Below are 24757 nucleotides of genomic sequence, written 5' to 3'. Positions count from 1 at the left end.
ACAGCAGAAAGCACGTTCTGCTTGAAGGAAAACTGGCAGTGATTATGTTAAGGGGCAATGAAGCCAGACAACTCTAAGTGTGACACAGATCCTGCCCTTTCCAGCTTTGTCGTCTTAGAGAAGTTGCCTACCCCTCTTGAAGCCTTAATTACCTCATCTGTGAAACAAATATAATACTACCTAGCTCATAATGTTTTGTTTTAAAATTTACATCGGAAACAATCCAAGTGCCCATCAGTAGATGAGTAGATAAAAAAACTATGGTATGTTTACACAGTGGAATACTATATGGCCATAAAAGGGTATCTTAACCTTTTGTGATAGCATGGATGGACCTGCTGAGAGCATTATGGTAAGTGAAATAAGCCAGTCAGAAAGACAAGTACCATATGATTTCAATCATAATGTTTTCATAAAGCTGTTGGGAGTGCGAAGTGATAATTTAGTGCAGTGCCTAGCATATTGGGAAGGCCCCAAGTGGAGAATTAACAGGACACCTGAAAAATGCTTTCTGCCAATGATGAAACAAACATAAGGTAAACTGGAATTTATTTATTCTGAGTGTTAAAATTAGACTGATAAAAAGTTATATAGCTAATGGAAATGTTGAAATAAAGATGCTTAGGGAATAAATGTCAGATAAATTGCATCTTCTACTGAAGATACATTCTTTATTGGCCGAATGCTCTATACTATATATTTAAAATAACACAAATATTCAGGATTGTAGTTTTGTAATTTAATCCATAGTCATGTTAGGTGTAGTGGTTAATATGCTTAAGAGACACAATATTTTGTATATCAAGCACATTCATAAAAGACTAAACTTTCACTTCTAGTTACTATGATTCCCCCCCCCCATGTATCATATGAACAAACATGACACTGACTTACTCAAATAATGGATACTTTAGCTAGAATGTACTTTAAAATTAGTTGTATTAACAAAGATATTAATTTCAGCATAAAAAAAGGAGATTCTGTGAAAACCCTGACACACAGACTGCAGTTATTCAGTGTCCTGAAGTGATGCATGATGGGAGTGTGGTGGGGGTTAACCTGGAAGACCTACCATGACCTGAACAAATGGCCGTGGCGCATCAACAGCTCTTCCCACCCCTGAATGAGGAGCACCTACCTTCACTACCTCAGGAAATAGCCTCTGAGGAGCAGCGTTCTCTCAGCAATGGGGTGAGATACATCAGTGGGTGAGAAGGGGAGAGAAAAGGAGCTGCCCGAGGGGACGGAGCAAACAGCTGTGGGCCTGGTTTGTCCCGTAGTAGACACTGAAGACTGCAGCTGTTCCAAACAGCACCTACAGGGCATTCCAGCCCCACCACACATAATGGGGTGCACAGGAACAACCAAGACACTTACATACAGTGACATTAAAATAGGAGTGAGACAAAAAAAGAAAACCACATTGACAAGATATTTAATGTTTTGGGCTATGAAAAACAAAAATTAGGCAGCAAATGGACATCTGGACCACAAATAATCACCCCAAACAGAACATTTTTTTAAATGCAGATCACAGATTTTCTAAAGATCTACTCCAATAAGGAGAGTTGGAGCTATTGGTATGAAATAAAGTTTTTAAGTACAGCTGTTTGGTTAGGACTTAAAGCTCCAAAGATGTCTAAATGTAACTTTCCAAATCTCTTCTTACCAATCTATCCTTGTGTCCTGGAAGCCACTGATGTTAAAATATTAGTAGGTGAGACACTGAAAAATGCTTCAGTATATATCACATGTCATCTCAAAAACACTCCTATAATAGTAATTCTTCCCGCAGCATTGACCATGAAACATTTAGTTAAGGGGGAAAAATAATATCATATATATAGTCATATGGGACCTAATATAATAAAAATGACAAAACAAATACTGCTTGGGAATTTCAAATAAGGGTATTTTGGTCGAAATAAAACATAACCAACATCTTTCTAAGCTAGTCAAGGGAAAAAGAGAGAAATTGCAAACCTAATGCTTTATATGCAAATACCCTTACAGCACTTAAGAAACAGTAATTTTATTACTTTTATCTTTGGATTGCCCCTATTTTGGAGGTACAGGTATTTATGTTTTCATCATGGTTGAAGAAGCAGCTTGGAAACAGGCGAGCTGCAAGTGCATGCTACTCTTGAACTTGTTCAGCAGCTCTTCCAGTGACCTGCAAGAAACACAGATCATTTTACAATCTCACAGAAGAAAACATGCAGGGAGCCAGCTGCTTTATTTACCTGTGGATTCTTAACTCAGTAACAGAAACAAGGCCCTTACAGAAGTTACAAAGAGCAAAGATACATATTTATGTTTCTATATAAAAATCTCCCTCCTGTTTCTTTCAGCGAGATTAGATTCCTCCCTAAAACAGATTGTTTGCACCTGTCCATTTTCTTCACTTTTCAAAAATTTATATACACTAAAATGTACTCTTTTTGACATACAGTTCTATCAATGTTGACAAACATCTCAGCAGCTTAACAACTCCATAACTGGATGCAGACTGGGCCCCTCCTCTTCCCGACTCTCTTGTGCTACCCCTTCTAAGCCACTTTCCCTTTGCGCCCACCTCTGCGCCATGATCTGTCTAATATCTGTTTCTCTTATTTTACATTTTTGTCTTCGACAAATATTGACAAGTGGTAAACTGAAGTGGTGAATTAAGCACCAGAAGAGCAGGGTTACTTCCAACTCCAGTGGGCAAATCACGCTACTATTTGATAACTCAATCTGTTTCCTTAACTTGTCTGAAATGTCCATAACATTTTAGGGCCAAAAGCAATCTTAGATTCATCTGGTTCAGATGAAGCAACCAAGTGGGCTCACTGGTACTGAGGTCAAGAGATTATTTCATGGTGTAACAATGCTCAATATCAGAACACTGTCCCAATACTAGATCTAAAATAGTCCCCATCCAGGACTATAGCAGGGTGGCTGTTGTTCTTGACTTCCCCTCAAAAAGCACTAGCCTTTTAAGCCATGTTCTGAATGTTAAAAATAATAGTAATTGTTTTCATATTTTAAAATGTATTTTTATATTTATAAACATATTCATTAGTTATGAACATATTATATTAATGAACATATTTATTGTATATTTATGAACATATTTTTATTATGAACGTAAGTTTTTTTAATTAAAAAAATTTCCATGGATTTGAGGGAAAGGGAGAAAAGGAGGGAGAGAAGCATCGACTCGTTTCTCTTAGGTGTTCCATTTAGCTGTGCACTCATTGATTGCTTCTCATATGTGCCCCGCTCTGATGGGGATTGAACCTGCAACCTCTGGTGTGCCAGATGGACACTTTTTCCACTGAACTACCAGGCCAGGGCCTGAACATTTTTATTTTAAAGAAATGAAAAGGTTAGTGTGAGAAAGAAGTAGGAGAAGGGCAGACAGGGCTGTAGGTGCAAGCACTGTTAGTACAGCCACCCTTTTGACCATTAGGGACATGCAAGCAAAAGAACTGTCTGCTACACTTTCTTCCCAACCCAGCCCAGGTCTCCATGTTGGTGAAGTAGCAAAAATCTGTTTCTGCTGCCTCAGTTGAGCACAGGCTGGGCACTGGTTAAATTAACCTGGCCTTGATTTTGTCTCAGGTCAGAATTTCTTGTCCTATGAGTACCAAAGTTTGAAGTGACTGAGACAATCAGTACAGTATTAGTGAAACATATATAATTTTACTGTTATCATATTTACAAATCTACTCTTCCTTAATACTTTATACGTATTACTTAGAGCACAAAGCTGTACATTGCCAAGCTACTCAAAGGAAAGAAATCACTGTGCTCTGCATTTTACTACGCTATCTTCTTTTACATTTCCCTAAGTAGTCTTAAAAATTTAAGACAATGATATAGTTGAATAAATAAGTCAAAATAAACTTTCTTATGACGTCTTCTATACTGTTTACTTAAAACAAGAAAAGAATTAATTTCTAAACTGTCAAAAGCCCAGCAGTAAGGTTTTCCCTTACTCTGTCACTTGAGAGACAAGCAAGGCATAGCTAGCATAATGCATACTATTAAGAGCTATTAAGTACTGCGCCTCCTTAAATTCAAATCATTATTTATAAAAAGAGCACTTTTACGTAACAGAATCTTGTTCAAGACACCTCCCTGGGCCCTGAGAAGGGCACACAGCACTTACTTTTTGTCTGCTCCACTGGAAAGCTGAGGCAGGGCTTCCAGAGCCTGTTTAAAACTAGACCTGAAATGCAAGCAGCAACATTTATAAATATTTTATGTTTCTATGAGGAATTAGAGCATCATAAAGAATTCTTAAGTGTATTTTAAATAAAAAACTAGTAGTATAAACCTGTGCAACATGTAGAAATGAGAAAAAGTAAAAGTGAAAAACAATAGAAAATGTTCAAGTGAGGGCAGAGTTACCAGAGGCTTTGTAGGAGCAGAGTCAAAAATTCACCTAGGAATGGAACATAACTGGAAAAGCTAAAGTAGAAACTGAATTTTATAAAAGCATGCTACTTGTGGTAGATGAAAACCTAATGTAGACATTTAAGTTTTTAAAGTTTTTACTTCCAAAACAAAACTGAACTCTAGATAAAGCAACTGGTAAGAAAGGAAGGAAATGAAGTAGAAACGTGATCTTGTAAAAGATTACACAAATGGGAACAGTTTTGTGTACAGGGCCTGACTTACAGCCAATATCTTATAATAACTGAACATAGTGTTTTATAAAATTCAGCTATTATTATTTTTAAAATTTGTAGGATAATGATATATAAAATTCAATATTATCTCATTTCATGAAAAAGAGTAATTTTAAAAGCACCAATTTGATACATTTAACTTGTTAATGTAGAAAGTATACCAGAAAAATTACTAAATGAAATGAAAAGCATTTTAGGGGAGATTATTTGGTACTAAATTGGACCATACACTAAGAAACAGTTGACAGAGATGAAATAAATGTAATTATTCATGACTTTAAAGTGATCTTTGATTTTGTATAGTAAAAGCATCCTCATCAGTATACCAGGAAGTAACTTTTGAGCAGTATTTCTCAACCTAGGAGCAGGTATCCTAACAACATATAGAGCAGGGGTCGGGAACCTTTTTGGCTGAGAGAGCCATGAACGGTACATATTTTAAAATGTAATTCCATGAGAACCATACAATGACCCGTGAATGTTATGCATTATCCAATAAAAATTTGGTGTCCCGAAGGACAGCTGTGATTGGCTCCAGCCACCCGCAACCATGAACATGAGCGGTAGAAAATGAATGGATTGTAATACATAAGAATGTTTTATATTTTTAACATTATTTTTTTATTAAAGATTTGTCTGCGAGCCAGATGCAGCCATCAAAAGAGCCACATCTGGTTCGTGAGCCAAAGGTTCCCAACCCCTGGTATAGAGAGACTGCTAAGTCCCAATAGAGTCATAAAAACTGGCACTATAAGGCTTCAGTTACTCCTGGTGGAGACAGGTGTGAGTGTGGGGATGCATTACAGCTTGTGAGCACACTTAGCTCCCCCACAATATGAAATTGCCCCCCCACTTTATCCTTATGTTGAGGCAAGTCTCTGCCATATCTCCACAAGCATCTGGTTTCTTGTAAACCTCTTCTCAATTAATCAAAACAATTATGATGCTATTACATTATAACAGTTATACCACCTATTATTTGTAGTGCATCAACAGTTTAGAAGGTGACTTGACATATTTTTTCATTTAATTTCACCAAAGATTTGCCTAGAAAGTATTACTATATTTCTTTTATAATGAGGAACTCAGGTTATGAAAGGTTAAATTAGTGAGAATAAATACATAGGTACCTACACATGGCACACATACACATCAAATGTGGAAGGAACACTTTCTATCATCTGTTACTTAGTGTTTTGTGCAGAAAAACAATGACTGGGAAAAGGTGTGGTTAAATAATTAACATGGGAATTATTTAGAAATGGCTTCTGGCCAGCCATGATGAATAAGAATATGAAGCTAACTTTTTTAGGAAAAAAGTTAAGAAGCCTTTCAGATTTAATAGTAAGAATGATGGCACAAGTCAAGCTATCAAAAGCTAAAAATACATGAATAAGTATATTGCACAAAATATCCTTAAACATTTTATTTGTATACTACTTGGCTTCTTGTGCACATTAACAGTATAACCCAAAATTTCCTAGGTAATGTTGCCAGTGGTGTAAACAAGTTTGTCAAAGTAAGTAGTGCTGTTTCAGTTCACCTACTGATATTTCAATGATAGGAAATCCTGACTTTCATTCAAAACAGCTAAAACTTATCATCAAATTTCCACTACAAAAATTTTCAGAGAAACCACAAGGCTTCCTCTTATGCTGATAATTACAGTGCTTGAACTGTCCTTCAAAGTCTGCTGTGGATAGACTCAATTCTTCTCTTTTTTTTTAAAGGAGAATGTAATACTTTGCTACATCATTTATGAGAATGAGTTATCTTATAGAATGAAAAACATAAAATTATACTAAATTGCCTGACCAGATGGTGGTGCAGCAGAGAGAGCATTGGACTGGGACACGGAAGACCCAGATTTAAAACCCTGAGGTCACCGCTTGAGCGTGGGCTAATATGGCTTGAGCGTGGGATCACAAACATGACCCCATGGTCGTTGGCTTGAGCCCAAAGGTTGCTGGCTTGAAGCCCAAGATCGCTGACTTGAGCAAGGGGTCACTCAGTCTGCTGTAGCCCCCTGGTCCAGGCACATATGAGAAAGCAATCAATGAACAACTAAGGCGCCGCAATGAAGAACTGATGCTTCTCATCTCCCTCCAGGTCTGTCTGTCCCTATCTGTCCCTCTCTCTGTCTCTCTCTGCCACACACATATATATATATACACACACACACACTAAATCTTTTTTCCTTTATATTATGCTCTAAAGAACCTGTCTCTTAGGAATCTATTATAGTTTATATTATGTGTATGCATGCTTTTAAATGAAAAAATTTGATCAAATGTAAATATTTTCATGTCACAATATCACAAAAATTCCCTCTGATCAGTTATCTTTACAAAGGACTTCACATGTTAGAAAGGCAAGCTTTATTTTTAATGAAGCACTCCAGAACAAGAACATTTAGCATCTCACTTGCTTTCAGGCGTCAGGTAAACAGCCACAGTATCCCTCAAAGCACAGATTTCAAGCCTCGCCTAAAAATGAAAAAAGGACAAAGTGACAATAAGGATCTCTGACAATGATCAAGCAGAAATAGGTTGTAAGGGGGACAGTTTCCAGCCAGTTTATTGCGTTGACAGAATACTACAGGCATAAGGTTACTTCTACCCATGTGATTACTAGTTATGAACAGACTTAAAAACAGACCAAAGAAATAGGCTATGACAAAATTTCCGTTGACTGAAAATTAATTTATAGTCAAATATGACTGTGTGAATGCAGGGAGCTAGATATCTTGCTATGAAAGGTACGGACTACACAAGGATTTCCCAACAGTCTGCATTTACTACCTACCTCATAATTTTCCTTTCTATCTGCTTGTGAGAGGAAGGAAAGTTGGAAACACTGTCCTCAAATTCTTTTCCTACACAGATTTAAGGAAGTGGGTTGGCTTACTTCCTTACACCTGAACCTTCTAGCCATACTGACTTTAATCTCAAAGGCTAAGCTAAAGCTCTACAGATTCAATATGATGCCTAGTAAAATTACAATTAGATTTTTTAAAAACAAAAATTGACAAGTTGACTCCAAACAGACAAAACAATTGTGAAAAAGAATAACACAGTTGGAAAAATTCACGCTTTCTGAAGTCAAAACTTACTACAAAGCTACAATAATCAAGACAGTGTGAAACTGGTATATGGACAGACATGTAGGTCAACAAAATAGAATTGAGTGTCCAGAAATAAACCTTTACATTTATGATCAACTGATTTTTGACAAGGGAGACCAGTGAATGGGCAAAGAACAATCTCTTCAACAATGAGGCTGAAATAACTGGATATTCTCATGTAAAAGACTGAAATTAGATCCTGTCCTTAATACTAAAATTAATTCAAAAGAGACCTAAATGTAAGCAATAAAATTATAAAACGCTAGTATAAATCAGGAGTAAATCTTTGTGATGTTGGGTTGGGAAGCCTTCTTAGAAATGACATCAAAGTATAAGAATAAAAGAAAAAATAGATAAATTGAACTTCATCAAAATTAAAACATTCTATGCTCAAAAGGAAACCATCAAGAAAGTGAAAAGAATGAGACACCACTTCTCCTACCTGAGAATGGCTATAATCTGACAGACAGTAACATTTATTGGCAAAAATGTACAGGACCTGGAATTTTCATACATGCTGGTAGGAAAGTCAAGTGACTGGTCATAGGAAAGCAACAAAAGATGACAGAAATGTGAAATCTGCACCAAATACAAGGGAAACCCTCCCAGCTTCTGTAGGTTGATGTGGCAGCATGTGCACATGCACAGATGATGACATAACACCGTGTATACAGCGGAGCAGCCCACGGCCATGCCAGTCGAGATGTGGACAGTACAGAGGAAATTTCAGTGTGTTCTGTGGCTCACTAAATTCGAATCCGTGACCAAAGTGCAACGTGAATATCGGCACGTTTATAACAAAGCACTACCACATAGAAATAACATTACTCGGTGGGATAAGCAGTTGAAGGAAACTGGCAATTTGGTGGAGAAACTCCATTCTGGTAGGCCATCAGTCAGTGATGAGTCTGTAGAGGCTATACAGGATAGCTACTTAAGGAGCCCTAAAAAATTTGTGCATGAGCCCACATCGAACTGTACTGAATAGGTATGAAACTGGGAGAGTTTTCCTTTTATTTGGTGCAGATTTCACATTTCTATCATCTTTTGTTGCTTTCCTGTGACCGGTCAAAAGTGCACATGACTTTACGGACACACTGTATAACTGAAAGAAATGAAAACATATGTCCACAAAAACTTATAAATGAATGTTCACAGAGGCATTCTTCATAAATTGATTTTGGTGATGATTACAAAACTTTGTGAACATAGTAAAAAAGATATCACTGAGTTGTATACTCTTTTTATACATTTGTGTGGTATATGAATTATACCTGCACAAAACTTTATTTTTATTTTTTCTTAAGTGAGAAGTGGGGAGGCAGAGAGACAGACTCCTGTATGTGCCTGGACTGGGACCTACCCGGCAAACCCCCTATAGGACAATGCTCTGCCCACCTGGGGCCGTTGCTCTGTTGCAACCAAGCTATTTTAGCCCCTGAGATGAAGGCCATGGAGCCATACTCAGTGCCTGGGGCTCCAACAGAGTCATGGCTGGCAGTTGGAAGGGGAAGAAAGAGCTAGAGAGAGAAGCGAGAGGGGGAGGGGTAGAGATGTAGATGGTTGCTTTTCCTGTGTGCCCTGATGGAAATTGAACCCAGGACATCCACATGCCAGGCCAATGCTCTACCACTGAGCCAACCGGACAGGGCAAAGTTTAATGACAGAAAAGCTATACCTAAAGCTTACACATGTTTGCAAGCTTGAAGTGTGACTTTACACACAGATCAGTTTTCTTCAGTTCTAAAAGAACCTCTGATGAGAAAGCCCACAGCTGCCACCTTCGACTCAGGTGCCCATAGTATGGGTCAGGGGTCTCCAAACTTTTTACACAGGGGGCCAGTTCACTGTCCCTCAGACCATTGGAGGGCTGCCAAATACAGTGGTCCTCTCACTGACCACCAATGAAAGAGGTGCCCCTTCCAGAAGTGCAGTGGGGGCTGGATAAATGGCCTCAGGGGGCCGCATTGTGGCCCACGGGCAGTAGTTTGGGGACGCCTGGTGGGTGATGCTCAGGACATGATTCTGCAGGAGTACATGAAATGTAAAACAATCATAAAGGACATGGCTAGTTCTTTAAATCAGAGTTAATTAGAAATTCTGTAATCAATCTGGATAAAAGCTGATTTATAAAAGGTACAGTATATTCAGTGAAACTTTTCTGTTTGAAAAGTAATTGTTTGGTTTCATTTTTCACTGTTTCATAAGCCTGAAAAATAGTCTGTAACTAGAGAGCCTACCTATGACAATTTACCTTTATTGTTTATACTCTAGTTTATGTAAAAATCATACCTACAATGAAAAATATCGAAGAGTAAAAATAAGGTAGCACTTTTAGGTGAATATTTTAGGATTAAATAAATCACTGTAAAAGTAATCTTCATGTAGAAATTTCAGTCAAACAAGGTGTTTTAATTAACCTATTTATTATGCCAATTGTAAAAGTTATAGTTACTTCTATAGTATACAAAAAACTGTATGCCAAAAGAAATCATGCTAAAAGATCAGCTAAAATCACCAAACTGTCACTCCACTCCTCTCTAAACTGCGTGTCAGGAAGGTTTTGAAGACTGATGCATTGACCTTTGATGTTAATGACTATTAAAGATCAATCTGTAGTTTTTCTCAGAGTTATGTACTCAAAAGGACATCAAAAAGGCATTTTCAAAGGGAAAGAGCAAAGCAGGGCAGTTACAATCATTTGAACATTTTCAAAATGAAAAAACGTCTGCCAGGTTCCTTGGAAGTATCAAGTATTAGAGGTTGAATAGTCACAGTGGCCGATAGTCTCCTGGATATGTGAAGAGGAAATCCTCATTTAATGTCATCGACAGGTTCTTGGAAATTGTGACTTTAAGAGAAATGTATAACAAAATCAATTTTACTGCAGGCTAATTGCTGGAAAAAAGAGTTTACAGTTATAAAAACATCACCAAACTTCTAAATGAAGACCATTAACACTTTAATTTAAACACTGAAATAACAGTGAGCTATTGGGAAAGATTAATAAAAACAAGGAAGATCATTATTTTTCAACCAACTTATTCCAATTCAGGGGCGTTGAACAAAACAATGTTTATGAAGACTTGCTGCATATGGAAAAAGTTCTCCAGCTGATTCAAATGTATATAGACATTGAAAGAATTTTACATTGAATACGCATAAACCCAGTCTCTACCATTAACACTTACTAGCACTGTCATTTATCTATCCAACCATAAACCCATCACATTGTTTTGATGTACTTCACCATGCATGATTAACTATAGTAGACAGTTTTAATTCTTTTTTTTTTTTTTAGTTAAAATTTACATTCTACACAATGGACAAATATTTTTATTTTTATTTTTTTAAGTGAGAGGGGAGGGGAGATAGCGAGACAGAGTGCACCCCAACGGGGATCCACCAGCAACCCTCCTATGGGGCTGATGCTAAAATCAACTGAGCCATCCTCAGTGCCTGAGGCCAATGCTTGGACCAACTGAGCTATCCTCAGCATCTGGGGCTGGTACTTGAACCAATGGAGCCACCGGTTGTGAGAGGAGAAAAGAGAAAAAAAATGGTGGGGGGGAGGGGAGAGGGAGAGAAAGAGAAGCAGATGGTCGCTTCTCATGTGTGCCCTGGCCAGGAATCAAACCGGGATGTCTGTATGCTGGGCCAACACTATCCACTGAGCCAACTGGCCAGAGCCACAAAGGACAAATCTTATAGTGTAACATTTGATGAGTTCTGATACATAAACCTGAGCAATGAAAACATATATTCAAGGGAGAGAACCATCACCCTATGAAGCTCCTTTAGGTCCATCCCTTTGAATCACAACTACCCAGAGGTAAGCTTCCTGAGAACTTTTTCTATCGCCAATTAGAAACAGATATAGTGACATGTGTGTTTTACTCTAAGGCTTCCTTTCTTCAGCTTAAAGCTCCTGAGATTGATCGGGGGGTACCAGTAGTCTGTCCTCAATGTTGAATAGTATATTCTAGATGAACATACAACAGTTTGTTTGTTTATTCCGTTGATAGGCGCCTGGGTTGTTTCCAGTTTTGGGCCATTATAAAGAAAACTGATATGAGTATTCTTATGTTTTTTTCATGAATATATGTTTTTAGTTCCTTTGGTTAAATACCTATGATTGGAATGGCTAGGTCACAGGAGATGTGTATGTTTAGGTTTCAAAGAAACTGCAAGAATTTTTCCCAAAGTATGATTTACACTCCCAACAATGTGTGAGAGAGCCAAGTGATGATGCTGACCATCCTTTCATGGGCTGACCAGCCATTCTAACTGTTCTGGAAATTGAACTCGGCGTATGCTAGGCATTTTGACATTGCCTTTGCGGTCCTTAGAGTTCTGTTAATTTTCCCCCAATTATTCTTTTCTCTGTTTTTCATATGGGATTAATTTCTATTGATCTACAAATTCACTGACTTTTTCTTCTGTCTTCTCTATTCTGTAGTTATTCTGATCTAATGGACTGTAAAAAAATTCATATACACATATATTATTTTTTTCTATTCCAGAATTTCCATTTAGTTCCTCTCTTAAGGTTTCTTTTTTTATGCTGAGATTTCTTATCTCTTCATTCATTTGAGCATAGTCACCCTTATTTCACTGAACACAACTGCTTTAAAACTCGTCTCTGAATTCTAACAATGGGGCCATCTGAAGGCTCTCAGTTGATTGTCTTTCTATTGAAAATGGGCCATTGTATTCTTGTTTTGTTCTGCTGGTACTTTCAATAAATTTAGATTGCATCCTGGACACAGTGTACATTATGCTGTAGAGAAGCTGGGTTCTGTAATATGCCTCTGAAGAATGCTGATTTTGTTTTGCTAATTTTGGCAAGCAGTTTATTTAAACTAAAACTCAAAACACTTGCCTCTTGGGCAGCATTATAACCCTTACTTCAGTTCTTTTAGGCGTAACTGGGCTGGCTGTAGTGCAGTCTGGCCAAGCATATATAGCTTAGGAGCCAACCAGAGATTTAGGCAGTGCGTACACACAACTTGTAGCTCTTGCCTTTTGCTCTCTGGGATACCTTCCTTGCTCTTCTGCTGTATCCTACATATTTTATTTCGATTTAATATTCTTTTAATGTTTTGAGGAAGACAAGAGGGCGCTGGAGTAGGCGGACATACCAATATCCACCTCCCAGAACCAAAGTGGATTACAAATAATTTTAAGAACTATCATCTGGAAAAACCAACTTTGGACTAAACTAAGAGGACTCTTCAACCAAGGAACACTGAAGAAGCCACACTGAGACTGGCAGAGGAGAACAGAAGCTCCATCTCCATACATGCTGCAGATGGCTTTTCCAGTCTACCTGAATCATTACCAGCTAGAAGCAGCGGCCATTGGGACTTGGATGTGAGCTGCAAAGTATAGAATTGTGACAACAATTCCAGTGCTATGCGGTCTTTTCCTGGACTCTTGCTCCTTGGGACAGCTCCTAACAGACTGAACTGGGGTTGGGTTGCATTTTTCAGGGTTTTGGCATGGTGTTGGGGCCAACTTGGACTTGGTGAACATGTTAAGGACACTACTTTTTTATGGATTCTTGCTGTATTGGCCAAGAGTTTGCTTAAAGGCTTTAATCACTGTAAAAAAAAAATAGAAGACTGGATAAAGAAGATGTGGCATATATACACCATGGTATACTATTCAGCCATAAGAAATGATGACATCGGATCACTTACAACAAAATGGTGGGATCTTGACAACATTATACGGAGTGAAATAAGTAAATCAGAAAAAACCAAGAACTGCAGGATTCCATACATTGGTGGGACATAAAAAACGAGACTAAGAGACATGGACAAGAGTGGGGGGGGCAGGAGGAGGGAAGGAGGGAGAGGGGGAGGGGGAGGGGCACAAAGAAAACTAGATAGAAGGTGACGGAGGACAATCTGACTTTGGGTGATGAGTATGCAACATAATTGAATGACAAGATAACCTGGACATGTTTTCTTTGAATATATGTATCCTGATTTATTGATGTCACCCCATTAAAATTAATAAAAATTTATTTATTAAAAAATATTCTTTTAATGTTTTAATTAATATTTTTATATTGTTTTCAATTTAGGCTAAAAATGCTTATTTTACTGCAAAAATAATTAAAATAATAAATTTATAAAACTACCTATATACCACAAAATCCCGCGATACAGTGGAAAATCCATGATACAAAATGAGATATATACAATTTCACCAGAGTTGTTAGGTCTTGCACTGCTCTGAAGACACAGAAACTCTGGAACTTGTAGACAAGGAATGGCTGGTGTGGTTTATGCAGGAGAGACCATGTGGACTTCAATCAGCAGGCCCATCAAAAACAAACAACCGAAAACTTGTCTGTATATCTTAGGACTGATGACTACAAATGCACCTGTATGTGTAAATAAGGCGAAGGTCTGATGTGGGACTGGATGACTTTGGTACCTGCAAGGCCCCATGCTTGCTGAAGGATGACACACACTGCATGAGTCTGTTCAGCTCCTCAGAAACCGCTTCCACCACCTTGGACAGGACTCGAGGCACCAGTTCTTTTGAAATAGTGAACACCTAAGAGGTTTAAATAAGGAGAAATGGTGCATTATGGGGACTTTTTCAAATTTGTTATAAATGAATGCACAAAAAAGTTGGGAAAAAAGACCACCATAAAAACCATCAAATTAGCCCCTTTCTCCCTCCCCCCCCCCGCCCAGTAACCTGTATCTTTTGGGAACATCTAATGATAGCTTACCTCTGCATGCACTGCAATTATATTCACTAATGCTTCTTTTAAATAGTTCCTGACACCTGAAATCAAGAAAGGGGAGGGAAAAGGCATTTAGTGTAAACACAAGCTGCCTGTCCCCTGCTGGCGTCGCTGTGCACAGTGCTACTGCCTCACAGCTTCTAAGGAGAAACAGAAAGTAACACCCCCCTCGATTTCCTTTTGAGAACCAAATGGAGAAAGGACTGCTTTTGTACAGGTTTTTTAAAAAGGTTAAATTACTTAAGAGTTTTCTTTCATTATTTTTCCATTCTGTCATTGTTTACCTGCTCGATAAATGTTGGTAAGTCTCCTTCAAAACCAAAATTTTAAAATGTCCTTTGGTTTCTTCACATACATAGTCTACATATGTGTGCAAACACATGCAAATTAACAGCCAAAAAAAAATAGACAACAGAAGGGTATTTACCAAAACTTAAAAAACATCCTCAATATCTGTGATAGCATACTTCCAAAGGTAAAAATTCAAATTATTATGCAGAACAACTATTTTGCTCTTAATTTACTTCTGGGAGAAACTTCTGACAAAACCACATTCAATCTGATTCCATAAAGCAAGTCAAAAACTGAACACAACATCAGAGTTCGGATGGTACAGAATGAATGAACACGACTCCACTCAAAAGCAGGCACACACAATAGTGTAAGCCTATAGCTCTAGGCTTAGTGTAAGTAATAGCTCTAATAGTGTAAGAGTTCAAAGTCAGATGATCTTGGATCAAACTCTAATTTCATAACTTACAAACTGTAAGCCCAGTTTTCTCTTCTATGAGTGAGTGTAAGAACAATACTTATCTTGTAGGGCTACAGTGAGGATTACAGAAGATAGTGCATGTGATTGGTCCCGGTAGTCACAGGATTCATGAACAGCTTTCATTACAATGCAAGGAAAAAATGTAAAATCAAAATGCTTCTTTATCATAACTCCAAAACAATTTATTTTCATTTGGAGTGGAATATTTCAGAATTCCTTCTAAATTTAATTGCATGGACTGAGAATGCCTTCTCTACAGAACAGGGAAAATACTATTGCACTGTAAAATCATGCGTGTTAACAGTAATGGAGTTAGGCCCTGGAAGGTTGGCTCAGCGGTAGAGCGTCGGCCTAGCATGCGGAGGACCCGGGTTCAATTCCCGGCCAGGGCACACAGGAGAAGCGCCCATTTGCTTCTCCACCCCTCCGCCGCGCCTTCCTCTGTCTCTCTCTTCCCCTCCCGCAGCCAAGGCTCCACTGGAGCAAAGATGGCCCGGGCGCTGGGGATGGCTCCTTTGCCTCTGCCCCAGGCGCTAGAGTGGCTCTGGTCGCAATATGGCGACGCCCAGGATGGGCAGAGCATCACCCCCTGGTGGGCAGAGCGTCACCCCTGGTGGGCATGCCGGGTGGATCCCGGTCAGGCGCATGCGGGAGTCTGTCTGACTGTCTCTCCCTGTTTCCAGCTTCAGAAAAATGCAAAAAAAAGAAAAAAAAAACAGTAATGGAGTTAAGGAGAATCTTTCCCCAAATGTCATTCAGGCTACTGATTATGTGGAATGATGAACTAAAGGCTAAGAACTATAATCAAGTTTTTGCAAGTCCCGGCACTGGCAGGTTCTAAATGCATAACTAGCTTTTGATTTCTGTCATATCCAGTGGTCCATAAACAGGTACACTGTTTTCAGTTTCAGAAGCCTATTTCACATATATTTCTCTGGGATATGAAGGTTCAGGTATTATTAATTATACTTTGTGGATAAAAAAACAAAACTAAGAAAGCTGATTGAAGAGTATTAAATATAATCCAGAAATCAGTTGATTCTCCCTGAAAAAAAAATTGCAAGGAAACAAGTCTTTTCTGGGAGGTAGGAGAAAGGAATAGAAGAGCTACTATAAGTGAAAGTGAAATAAAGTAGCTTGTGCTCAAGACCAGAAAAGTTTTCTTCCTGTCAGAGGAAAGCCACATCACAGAGTGCTCCTTGAATTGTTCATGACTCTAGTCAGGGCGTGAGGTCCCCCGGCTGCAGTCAGTGGAGTCAACATGCCTCATTCCCTGCTCTCCAGACGTTCTCCCCATGTGAGTGGAGGGAGACAGGGAAGGGCACTCTGGCTCCCAAGTCCACAGTCACTGCATAGGTCTGGACTCTTTCAATTGTAACGCTATAGAAGACTAGCTCATAAGTGCACACACATATAAAATGTATATAGTTACTAATAATATGCACAATATTGGGCCAATGATGATCTACGCACTTTAGGAGGAAGGAATTCGACAGTCTGTCCTCCGTGAAAACCAGGGGCTTGTCAATGCTACTATGTGAATGTATGTCAGGAGCGATGTCCTAGCAACAATGAATGAAAATAGGAGGGCAGTTTTTAAGTTCTAAAATTCTTTAGTGTAATAAAGAACAGTAGGGCCAGAGTGCTGACTAAAATAAAGAAAAATTAACCTTAGAATGAAGACAATGTCACAGGCTCAGTGTGCTATAAATTCAACTCCCACTCTGAGCCTGATAGAAAAAACATTTCCTGGCAAGAACCCACCAGCCCAAGTATTACCAATAAAATATCCTGTAAAAGTGATAAATCTAAAATTACTCAATGCAATTCTAAAGACAAAGCTGTGAATTGTAGGAAAAAAAGCACAAAACTCCTTCAACCAGTAGAATCATGTTTGTGTTGATAGGAAATTTTACAAAAATCAAGTTTCCTTTTTACATTGGGTACAGGCTGCACAAGGATAATGTATGGGAGGGGCATGCCTTAACCTTGGACAAGTAAAAAACTTCTGAATTTCTTGGAGACCTTATTTTTGTGAACAGAAAATAAAAGTAAATAACTATCCATCTCCTCCTACAATACAACAACAAACAGCTTCAAGGCATAAGTGGTAGTGTTGGAAAGAGAAAAAAATGTGTGGTCCTAGGGATAAACAGAGAAAGAGCTCCTACTCAAATCACAGTAAGTTAGTCAGGGTTCAAAGAGATGCCATTAAACTGAACACATTTGAAAAATGCATGCCAGCTCAAGGCAAAGCTCGGTAAAATATTATAGCCTTTCAAAGTAATGCATATGCTGGTGTTATATCAGCAATATTTTAAAAATATATATAAAAACAAATCACTGATTGCTTCTCTCCAAAAAGCTATCCATTGTGGTAAATACAGAGATAAGTTTTCTGTATTGCCTACTGGGCTAAAATTGTTTAGTTCTAAGGGAATTGTAAAAGTTCTCATTCACTCATTGAACATAAATTTGTTGAGACTCTGCTCTATGGTAGACACAGCTAGGCACATAACAGAGGCAGTCAGACACTAGGTCTTTCCAATAGAGTATGTAAGTATGCCCAATATGATAAGGCCCAAAAGTGCTTAGTTATTTTTACTTTTAGTTGTGTTTATATATGTATTTAGTTATATGGAGAAATTAGCACTAGATGGCTATATGAAAGGGTATTATATTTCTTAAAAAACATTTTTGCATTCCAATTTAATTTGTGAAGCATTATACGCTATTTCTATTTTGTGCAGTTCTTTAAAAGGTTAAAAAATATCATTCGGGGGAGGGGTGGTGAAGTCAGGGCAAAGGGCCTAAAGACTAGACAGCATCCATGTATGGGGAGTAAGGTATAAAGGTTTGTAAGCATGAAGCAGGCAAGATCTTTGTTGTCTTCCTGGTTAAGATTTCAATTCCTTTCTTTCTGCACTCCACTCTAAAGCCAGCTGTCTAATGAGGAGCAAAGCCAGCACCACACACTGCTCATGAGCCTTCCTTCCTCAGCTCCTTCTCCATACTTACTCAGGGTCCACACTGAGACTTAAAAATGGGTTTCTTACAAACTAAATGCAAATCAACTCCACAGGTTTGCCTGCGGGGTTGTGTTTTAAAATGCTGCTCCAAATCCAACTGTAGGGGACTGTCAGCTCTTTCCAAAACCGGTACCAGAAAACAACAGTCACAGTGGCAGGTACCAGACTGCCCCACTCTGTCTGTGTGGTACTGAGGTCAAAGCACCCACCCACGAAAGCACTGCTGGGACAGGTAGCACTTTTCTGTTCAGCAGTTACACTGACCAGTTTGCTCTCATCTGCCTGGGTAAAGACAGCATGGAAACCATGCCAAAAGAATAAAAATGAAAACACTCAAGAGTTGGAAGAGAATAGGTTTGTTTGGGTTTTGGAAAGTGTAAAGCTGGGTCTTTCCTGTGATCTCACTGCCAGCTGAGCTAAACTTAGCAGTTTCTTCCTTGAAGACAAGGGATTAGGTCTGGAAAATAGAAAAGTGGCAGTAAGGACGGACGCCAAGACACATGCTGCCTGAGAGAGAGATCCTGGGGCTGTCAGAGATGCATGTGTACTTGGTTGTCAGAGTGGCTGAGACCTTGAAGCAGAGGGTGGAATGAAGTGAAGAATGAGTTTAAAGGGACCAAGGTCATGATACTTGGTGCTAAGACCAGGATTTAATTTTGGTTGTTTTCAAAAGGTCCACAATTGTAACAAATGGACGATTTTGTAGTTAATTTGGGTAGTATGTGTTCCTTCTCTTCCCACTATACTTCATTCTAATTTTAATATTATTAATATTAAAGGTTGCTGATGACTTTTAAGTTTATTGAGGTAACAGAGAAAATACCCAATGTAAAGTCAGAAGACTTGGGACCCAAGTTCTGGCTTACATATACACAAGTGATACAGTCTAAGACAAAAATCAGTACAGTTTTTAGATAAACTGTCTATTTTGCAAAATGTAGTTTACAATATTTATTTTGCTAACAAAGCTGTTACAAAAATGTAACATGTTTATTCCTTTATTCTTCAAATATATTGTGTGTGTGTATGTGTGTGTGTGTGTGTGTGTGTGTGTGTGTGTGTGTGTATATATATATATATATATATATATATATATATATATATATCATGTGTGCTGGGTACTGCCAGATAATGATGTACAAATGTGAGCAGAAGAGATGAGACCCACCCTAAGAGAGATCATCATTTAGTGGTAAGAAACATTTTATAGATTACAAAGCAGTACACTTATTTGAGGTACTTTTTTTTTTAAGTGAGAGGATGGGAAATAGGGAGACAGACTCCCACATTTGCCCCGACCAGGATCCACCAAGCAATCCTGTCTGGAGCTGATGCTGAAATCAATGGAGCTATCCTCAGTGCCTGAGGCCAATGCTCTGACCAACCAAGCCACTCTTTGCAATAGGAGAGAGGGAAGTGGGAGAGGAAGGAGGAGAGAAGCAGACAGTCACTTCTCATGTGTGCCTTGACCAGAGATGAAAAACCTGGGAGGTCCACCCACCGGGCTGACACTCTATCTGCTGAGCCAACTGGCCAGGGCCTATTATTATTTTTTATAAAGACATAAGTACTTGGGTAAAAGGCATGATGATTGGAAATAATACACTACTTTATTTCTGAAACACAGTGTAGAAGTCTGAACACAGCAAACCTGTTATCTTCCCATGGAGCTGCAGCACATCCAAATTTAAGTGAAGTTCCTTCCACTAGAAATGCTGGGACAGCTGAATGTTCAACATGTGAGAAAATGACAGCAGACAGCCTAGATACAATATCAGATGCTACTGTAACATGCTATAATTAAATAGCTCTTTTATGATACTCTTATTTTGCTGGTTTACACAAAATTCTCTGTAAGTTGGAATTTGAGTGGAACTCTTTTGTTATATTGATTTTGAAAATAATGGCTAAACCCTGGCCAGTTGGCTCAGCAGTAGAATGTCAGCCTGGTGTGTGGATATCCCAGGTTTGATTCCTGGTCAGGGCACACAGGAGAAATGACCATCTGCTTCTCTACCCCTCTCGCTTCTCCTCCTGCAGCCATGGCTCAGTTGGAGCAAGTTGGCCCCGGGTGCTGAGGATAGCTCCATGTTCTTGCCTCGGGGTCTAAAATAGCTTGGCTGCTGAGCAATGGAGCAATGCCCAAGATGGGCAGAACATCTCCCCATATAGGAGTCTATAAAGATAGCCAGGTGGATCCTGGTCAGGCTGCATATGGGAGTTTATCTCTTTTTCTCCCTGCTTCTCACTTGAAAGAAAAAAAAGAAAGAAAGAAAGAAAAGAGGGAGGGAGGGCGGGAGGGAGGAAGGAGAGAAAAAAAGAAAAATAAATAAATAAATAAAGAAAGAGAAAAAGAAAGAGAGGGAGGGAGGGAGGAAGGAGAGAGAGGGAGGAAGGAAAGGAAAGGAAAGGAAAGAAAAGGAAAGGAAAAGAAAGGAAAGGAAAGCAAAGGAAAGGAAAGCAAAGGAAGGAAGGAGGGAAGGAAGGAAGGAGGGAAGGAGGGAAGGAGGGAGGGAGGGAGGGAGGAAGGGAGGGAGGGAGGGAGGAAGGAAGGAAGGAAGGAAGGAAGGAAGGAAGGAAGGAAGGAAGGAAGGAAGGAAAGAAGGAGGGAGAAAGGAAAGAAAAGGAAAGGAAAGGAAAGGAAAGGAAAAGAAGGGAAAATAATGGCTAAATACTGCATAGGAGGGAAGGCTAGGAAGGTTGGCTCCTATGGTGACATCTGAGCTGAGCAATGGCTTAAATTAGAATTATACAGGGTGGGGCAAAAGTGGGTTTACAGTTGTGAGTATGTGAAACCGAGTTTATTCTTCTATTATTATTTATTGGTTATTGTATTATTTTCCATACGTACAACTATAAACCTACTTTTGTCTCACCCAGTATATGTAATCAGAAAGCAGAAGCAGATGCTGACTTTAAATACTCATGATACTAATCAATCACCTTTGAACAAGTTTCTGAACAGCTCTAACTTATTGCTTTCTCTTTATAAAACAGATACCATTTATTAAATGAAACATTCCTAAGTAGCTCACGATAGCAGGCAGTCAGCAGTAGAAGGCGGTGTTACTGGTAACACCCACCGACTCTCCCTTGTATTTACAAGGTGCTGCTCTAAGTTCACCTCCTGTTCTCACTGCAGTCTCCCATTCCTCCCACCTTTCTCTGTGTGTGACCACTTGATTCATCTCTCCCCTGCCAGACTGTAAACTACAAGTACAAGGCTTGCTTCACTTACCTTCTATTCATATCCTCAGCACCTATCACAGTGGATGCCTGGAGCAGATGTTCAAAAATATTTACAAGCTAAGAAATCCAAAAAGGCAAAGACTATGTATGTCTTGCTTACTAGTAAGTTCCTAGGACTTAAACCTCTTAAATAAACTGACAAGTGACCTAATGAGTAAACAAATTTATCAGAGAAAAAATAATACATAATTCAGTGTTTGAGTCATCCACTTGCTCAGTTTATGTGCAAGGGAGATATTTTCTACTAAAGCACACATTGCCCACTTCCCATAAGATTTAAGAAAACAATCTTTTTAAAATAATTTTTTAGAATTCATTTGAAAAATACAATTTGAATTAAGAAAATATAGCAGAAAATATTGCTGAAACTAAATACATTTGTTTTCCAAATATACCTTATTTTTCTAGCTATACACTTATGCAAATTGTTTATTCCAAATAATAAACTATTAAATATTTACTGAAAGCTCACTATGTGTTACTCAGGCAGATGCTCAGACATATTAGAACACAGTGCATGCTCAGTAAATGTGTTAGGAAATCTAGATTTTAGTTTCAGCTTCAACAGCACTGGGCCATAAATGCCAATTTTTTTGGTACTATTAGGGAACACACTGTCAATGCAGACAGCGTGCACAGGAAAAATATGGCAAACTGACTTGCTCCTTGAAATTACTGACAAAGGCTACATTGTTATGCTGTAGTAATAACCATTGCTCTTAAAAAGATTCCACTTAGATAAACCCCCACAACTTTCCACATTATTTAGGCAAGAGAATGAGAACAGCTTCTAAACATTTAGAATATGTAGCTCCTATACTCTCTGAATATGAAATTAGAGTGTGTCAAAACATTTGACCAAAAAGTTACCCCGCCCACACAGTATCAATCTAGACTATCACTTAGCAATTAATCTGGTAGCCCAGTGTGGAAATTCCCCATGGAGAAAACAAAGCTCATCTCCGCTGTGAGCAAGAACTGTAGGCTTCCTTTTGTAGGGTGGGCTTCCTGTAAGTGGGCCTATATACAACATACTATTTTCTCCAACCCTGAAGGTCTTGTTTTCCATGTATCAAAGTAGAAAGGAGTCTTTCTTTTTGCTACATTCATCAGTTACTTCTTTTAATCTAATAGGGAGGGCACTTGAGTTTTGACACTGGCACACTGCTAAAAATATTTGAGTGTTTATTACAGTTTCATGTCAGATTCTATTTCAGATACTGGGGTTATAGTAGTGACTGAAAAAACAGCAAACCATAGAAAACAAAGTCCCTCTCCTCACAACCCTACATTCTAATGCAGACACCTCCATCTTTAAGAAAACCATCTTACTAATGGGAGAGAGGCTTACATCATCTCTAAAACAGCATAAGAAAGCAACTGCATGGAATAAAATTGTTTGGCAAACAATAAATCCCATACTGGCACACAGAGAACCTCTGTTTGATTAGACTCCTCAGCACCGTTTGTGATAAAAAATAGTTTGCTGATTTGTTAAAAAAGATTTTAGTGCTCCTACAGTGCCAATCTCATGAAATGGTGCCTCGCAATAATCTGTAACAGATAATCTATAATATACGGATGTGCATGCAATGACTTGGACTTAAATTTTAGCTGGAAAACCAGTTAATTCATTGGGGCTTCTGGTTTTGGTTTCTTTTTGAAGTCTGGGAAATGCTTTTTTAAATGAAAACTGACACACAGGCATATTTGTTTTTTCTTACAATAATTTGAATAAATTGCTAGGCAGACATTAAAGAACAGAATAGTGAACATTTTGTATCGATCAAGATTTTATTCTTGATTTTTTTATTTTGAAAAAATGTGCTCATTAAAAAGAATTAAAACAACACAGAAGTATGTTTTCATAATAACAAAAGTCCAATAAACTTCTCCTTCATCTTCTCCCTAGTTTGTTGTATATTCTTCCAGACATTTTCCTATAAATATAATTTTTTCCCTAAAAAATGAGATTACACTACACAGTTTCTTTCTGAAACTTGCTTAGCTCATTCCATAATATGTCACAAACATTTTTCCATGCCAGTGCATACACAGCTACCTTATAATTTTCAATGGCTGCTTAGTACACTACAGTATGGCTGCATCATATTTATTTGTTCTCCTATTCTAATTTATTCATTTTTATTATTGATAATTTATTCTCCTACTGTTAGACAGTTATGTTGCCTTTCATTGTGTACTAAAATAATGTGCAGCCTGACCTGTGGTGGCGCAGTGGATAAAGCGTCAACCTGGAAATGCTGAGGTCGCCGGTTCAAAACGCTGGGCTTGCCTGGTCAAGGCACATATGGGAGTTGATGCTTCCAGCTCCTCCCCCCTTCTCTCTCTCTGTTTCTCTCTCTCCCTCTCTCTCTCCTCTCTAAAAATAAATAAAAATTTAAAAAAAAAAACCTTAAAATAATGTGCAATGGCCTTTGATCCTTGTAGTGTTTTTATGGAATAATTTATGTAACAAATCTTCCTAGAAGTAAAATTGCTGATTGAATCAAAGGTGTTTAGTTTTGATTGATTCTGCCAACCTGTCATTCCAAAGACCGTACAAAATTAGAACTGTGTCATACCTTTTTAATTTTTAACTTGGATTCTCTAATTACTGTAATTAATGATAACCATAATATATGTACCTCAACTATGATGACAAACTTTCAATTAAAATACTAGGCCTGGCCGGTTGGCTCAGTGGTAGAGCGTTGGCCTGGCGTGCAGAAGACCCAGGTTCGATTCCCGGCCAGGGCACACAGGAGAAGCGCCCATCTGCTTCTCCACCCCTCCCCCTCTCCTTCCTCTCTGTCTCTCTCTTCCCCTCTCGCAGCCAACGCTCCATTGGAGCAAAGATGGGCCAGGCGCTGGGGATGGCTCCTTGGCCTCTGCCCCAGGCGCTAGAGAGGCTCTGGTCTTAGTCGAAACAGAGCAACGCCCCGGAGGGGCAGAGCACTGCTCCCTGGTGGGCAGAGCGTCGCCCCCTGGTGGGCGTGCCGGGTGGATCCTGGTCGGGCGCATGCGGGAGTCTGTCTGACTGTCTCTCCTCGTTTCCAGCTTCAGAAAATTACAAGAAAAAAAAAAAAAACACTAAAAATTTTAAGCTAAATACAAAGGTCAGGACATTTATTAAAA

General features: G+C 38.7%; 1 protein-coding gene across 5 annotated transcripts in view; it reads right to left on the bottom strand.

Moving 5' to 3' along the window:
- Positions 1-547: 547 nt before the first annotated feature.
- The window catches only part of EXOC2 (exocyst complex component 2), a 191481-nt gene continuing 167271 nt past the window's right edge, over positions 548-24757 (bottom strand). For 4 of the 5 annotated variants that reach the window (XM_066268535.1, XM_066268537.1, XM_066268538.1 and 1 more), the window contains 5 exons: positions 14555-14610; positions 14251-14373; positions 7104-7165; positions 4157-4216; positions 551-2173 (listed from right to left, as the gene is read on the bottom strand). In XM_066268535.1, the coding sequence (XP_066124632.1) occupies positions 2080-2173; positions 4157-4216; positions 7104-7165; positions 14251-14373; positions 14555-14610 (395 nt within the window). In that variant the 3' untranslated portion in view covers positions 551-2079. Of the gene's footprint in view, positions 2174-4156; positions 4217-7103; positions 7166-14250; positions 14374-14554; positions 14611-24757 lie in introns of all 5 variants that reach the window. The other variant, XM_066268539.1, reaches the window with a different exon arrangement.

The sequence above is a fragment of the Saccopteryx bilineata genome, chromosome 3 (assembly GCF_036850765.1).
Source record: "Saccopteryx bilineata isolate mSacBil1 chromosome 3, mSacBil1_pri_phased_curated, whole genome shotgun sequence".
NCBI lineage: Eukaryota > Metazoa > Chordata > Mammalia > Chiroptera > Emballonuridae > Saccopteryx > Saccopteryx bilineata.
Note: the sequence above shows the minus strand (reverse complement) of the source record. Positions and strands in the feature narration are given on the sequence as shown.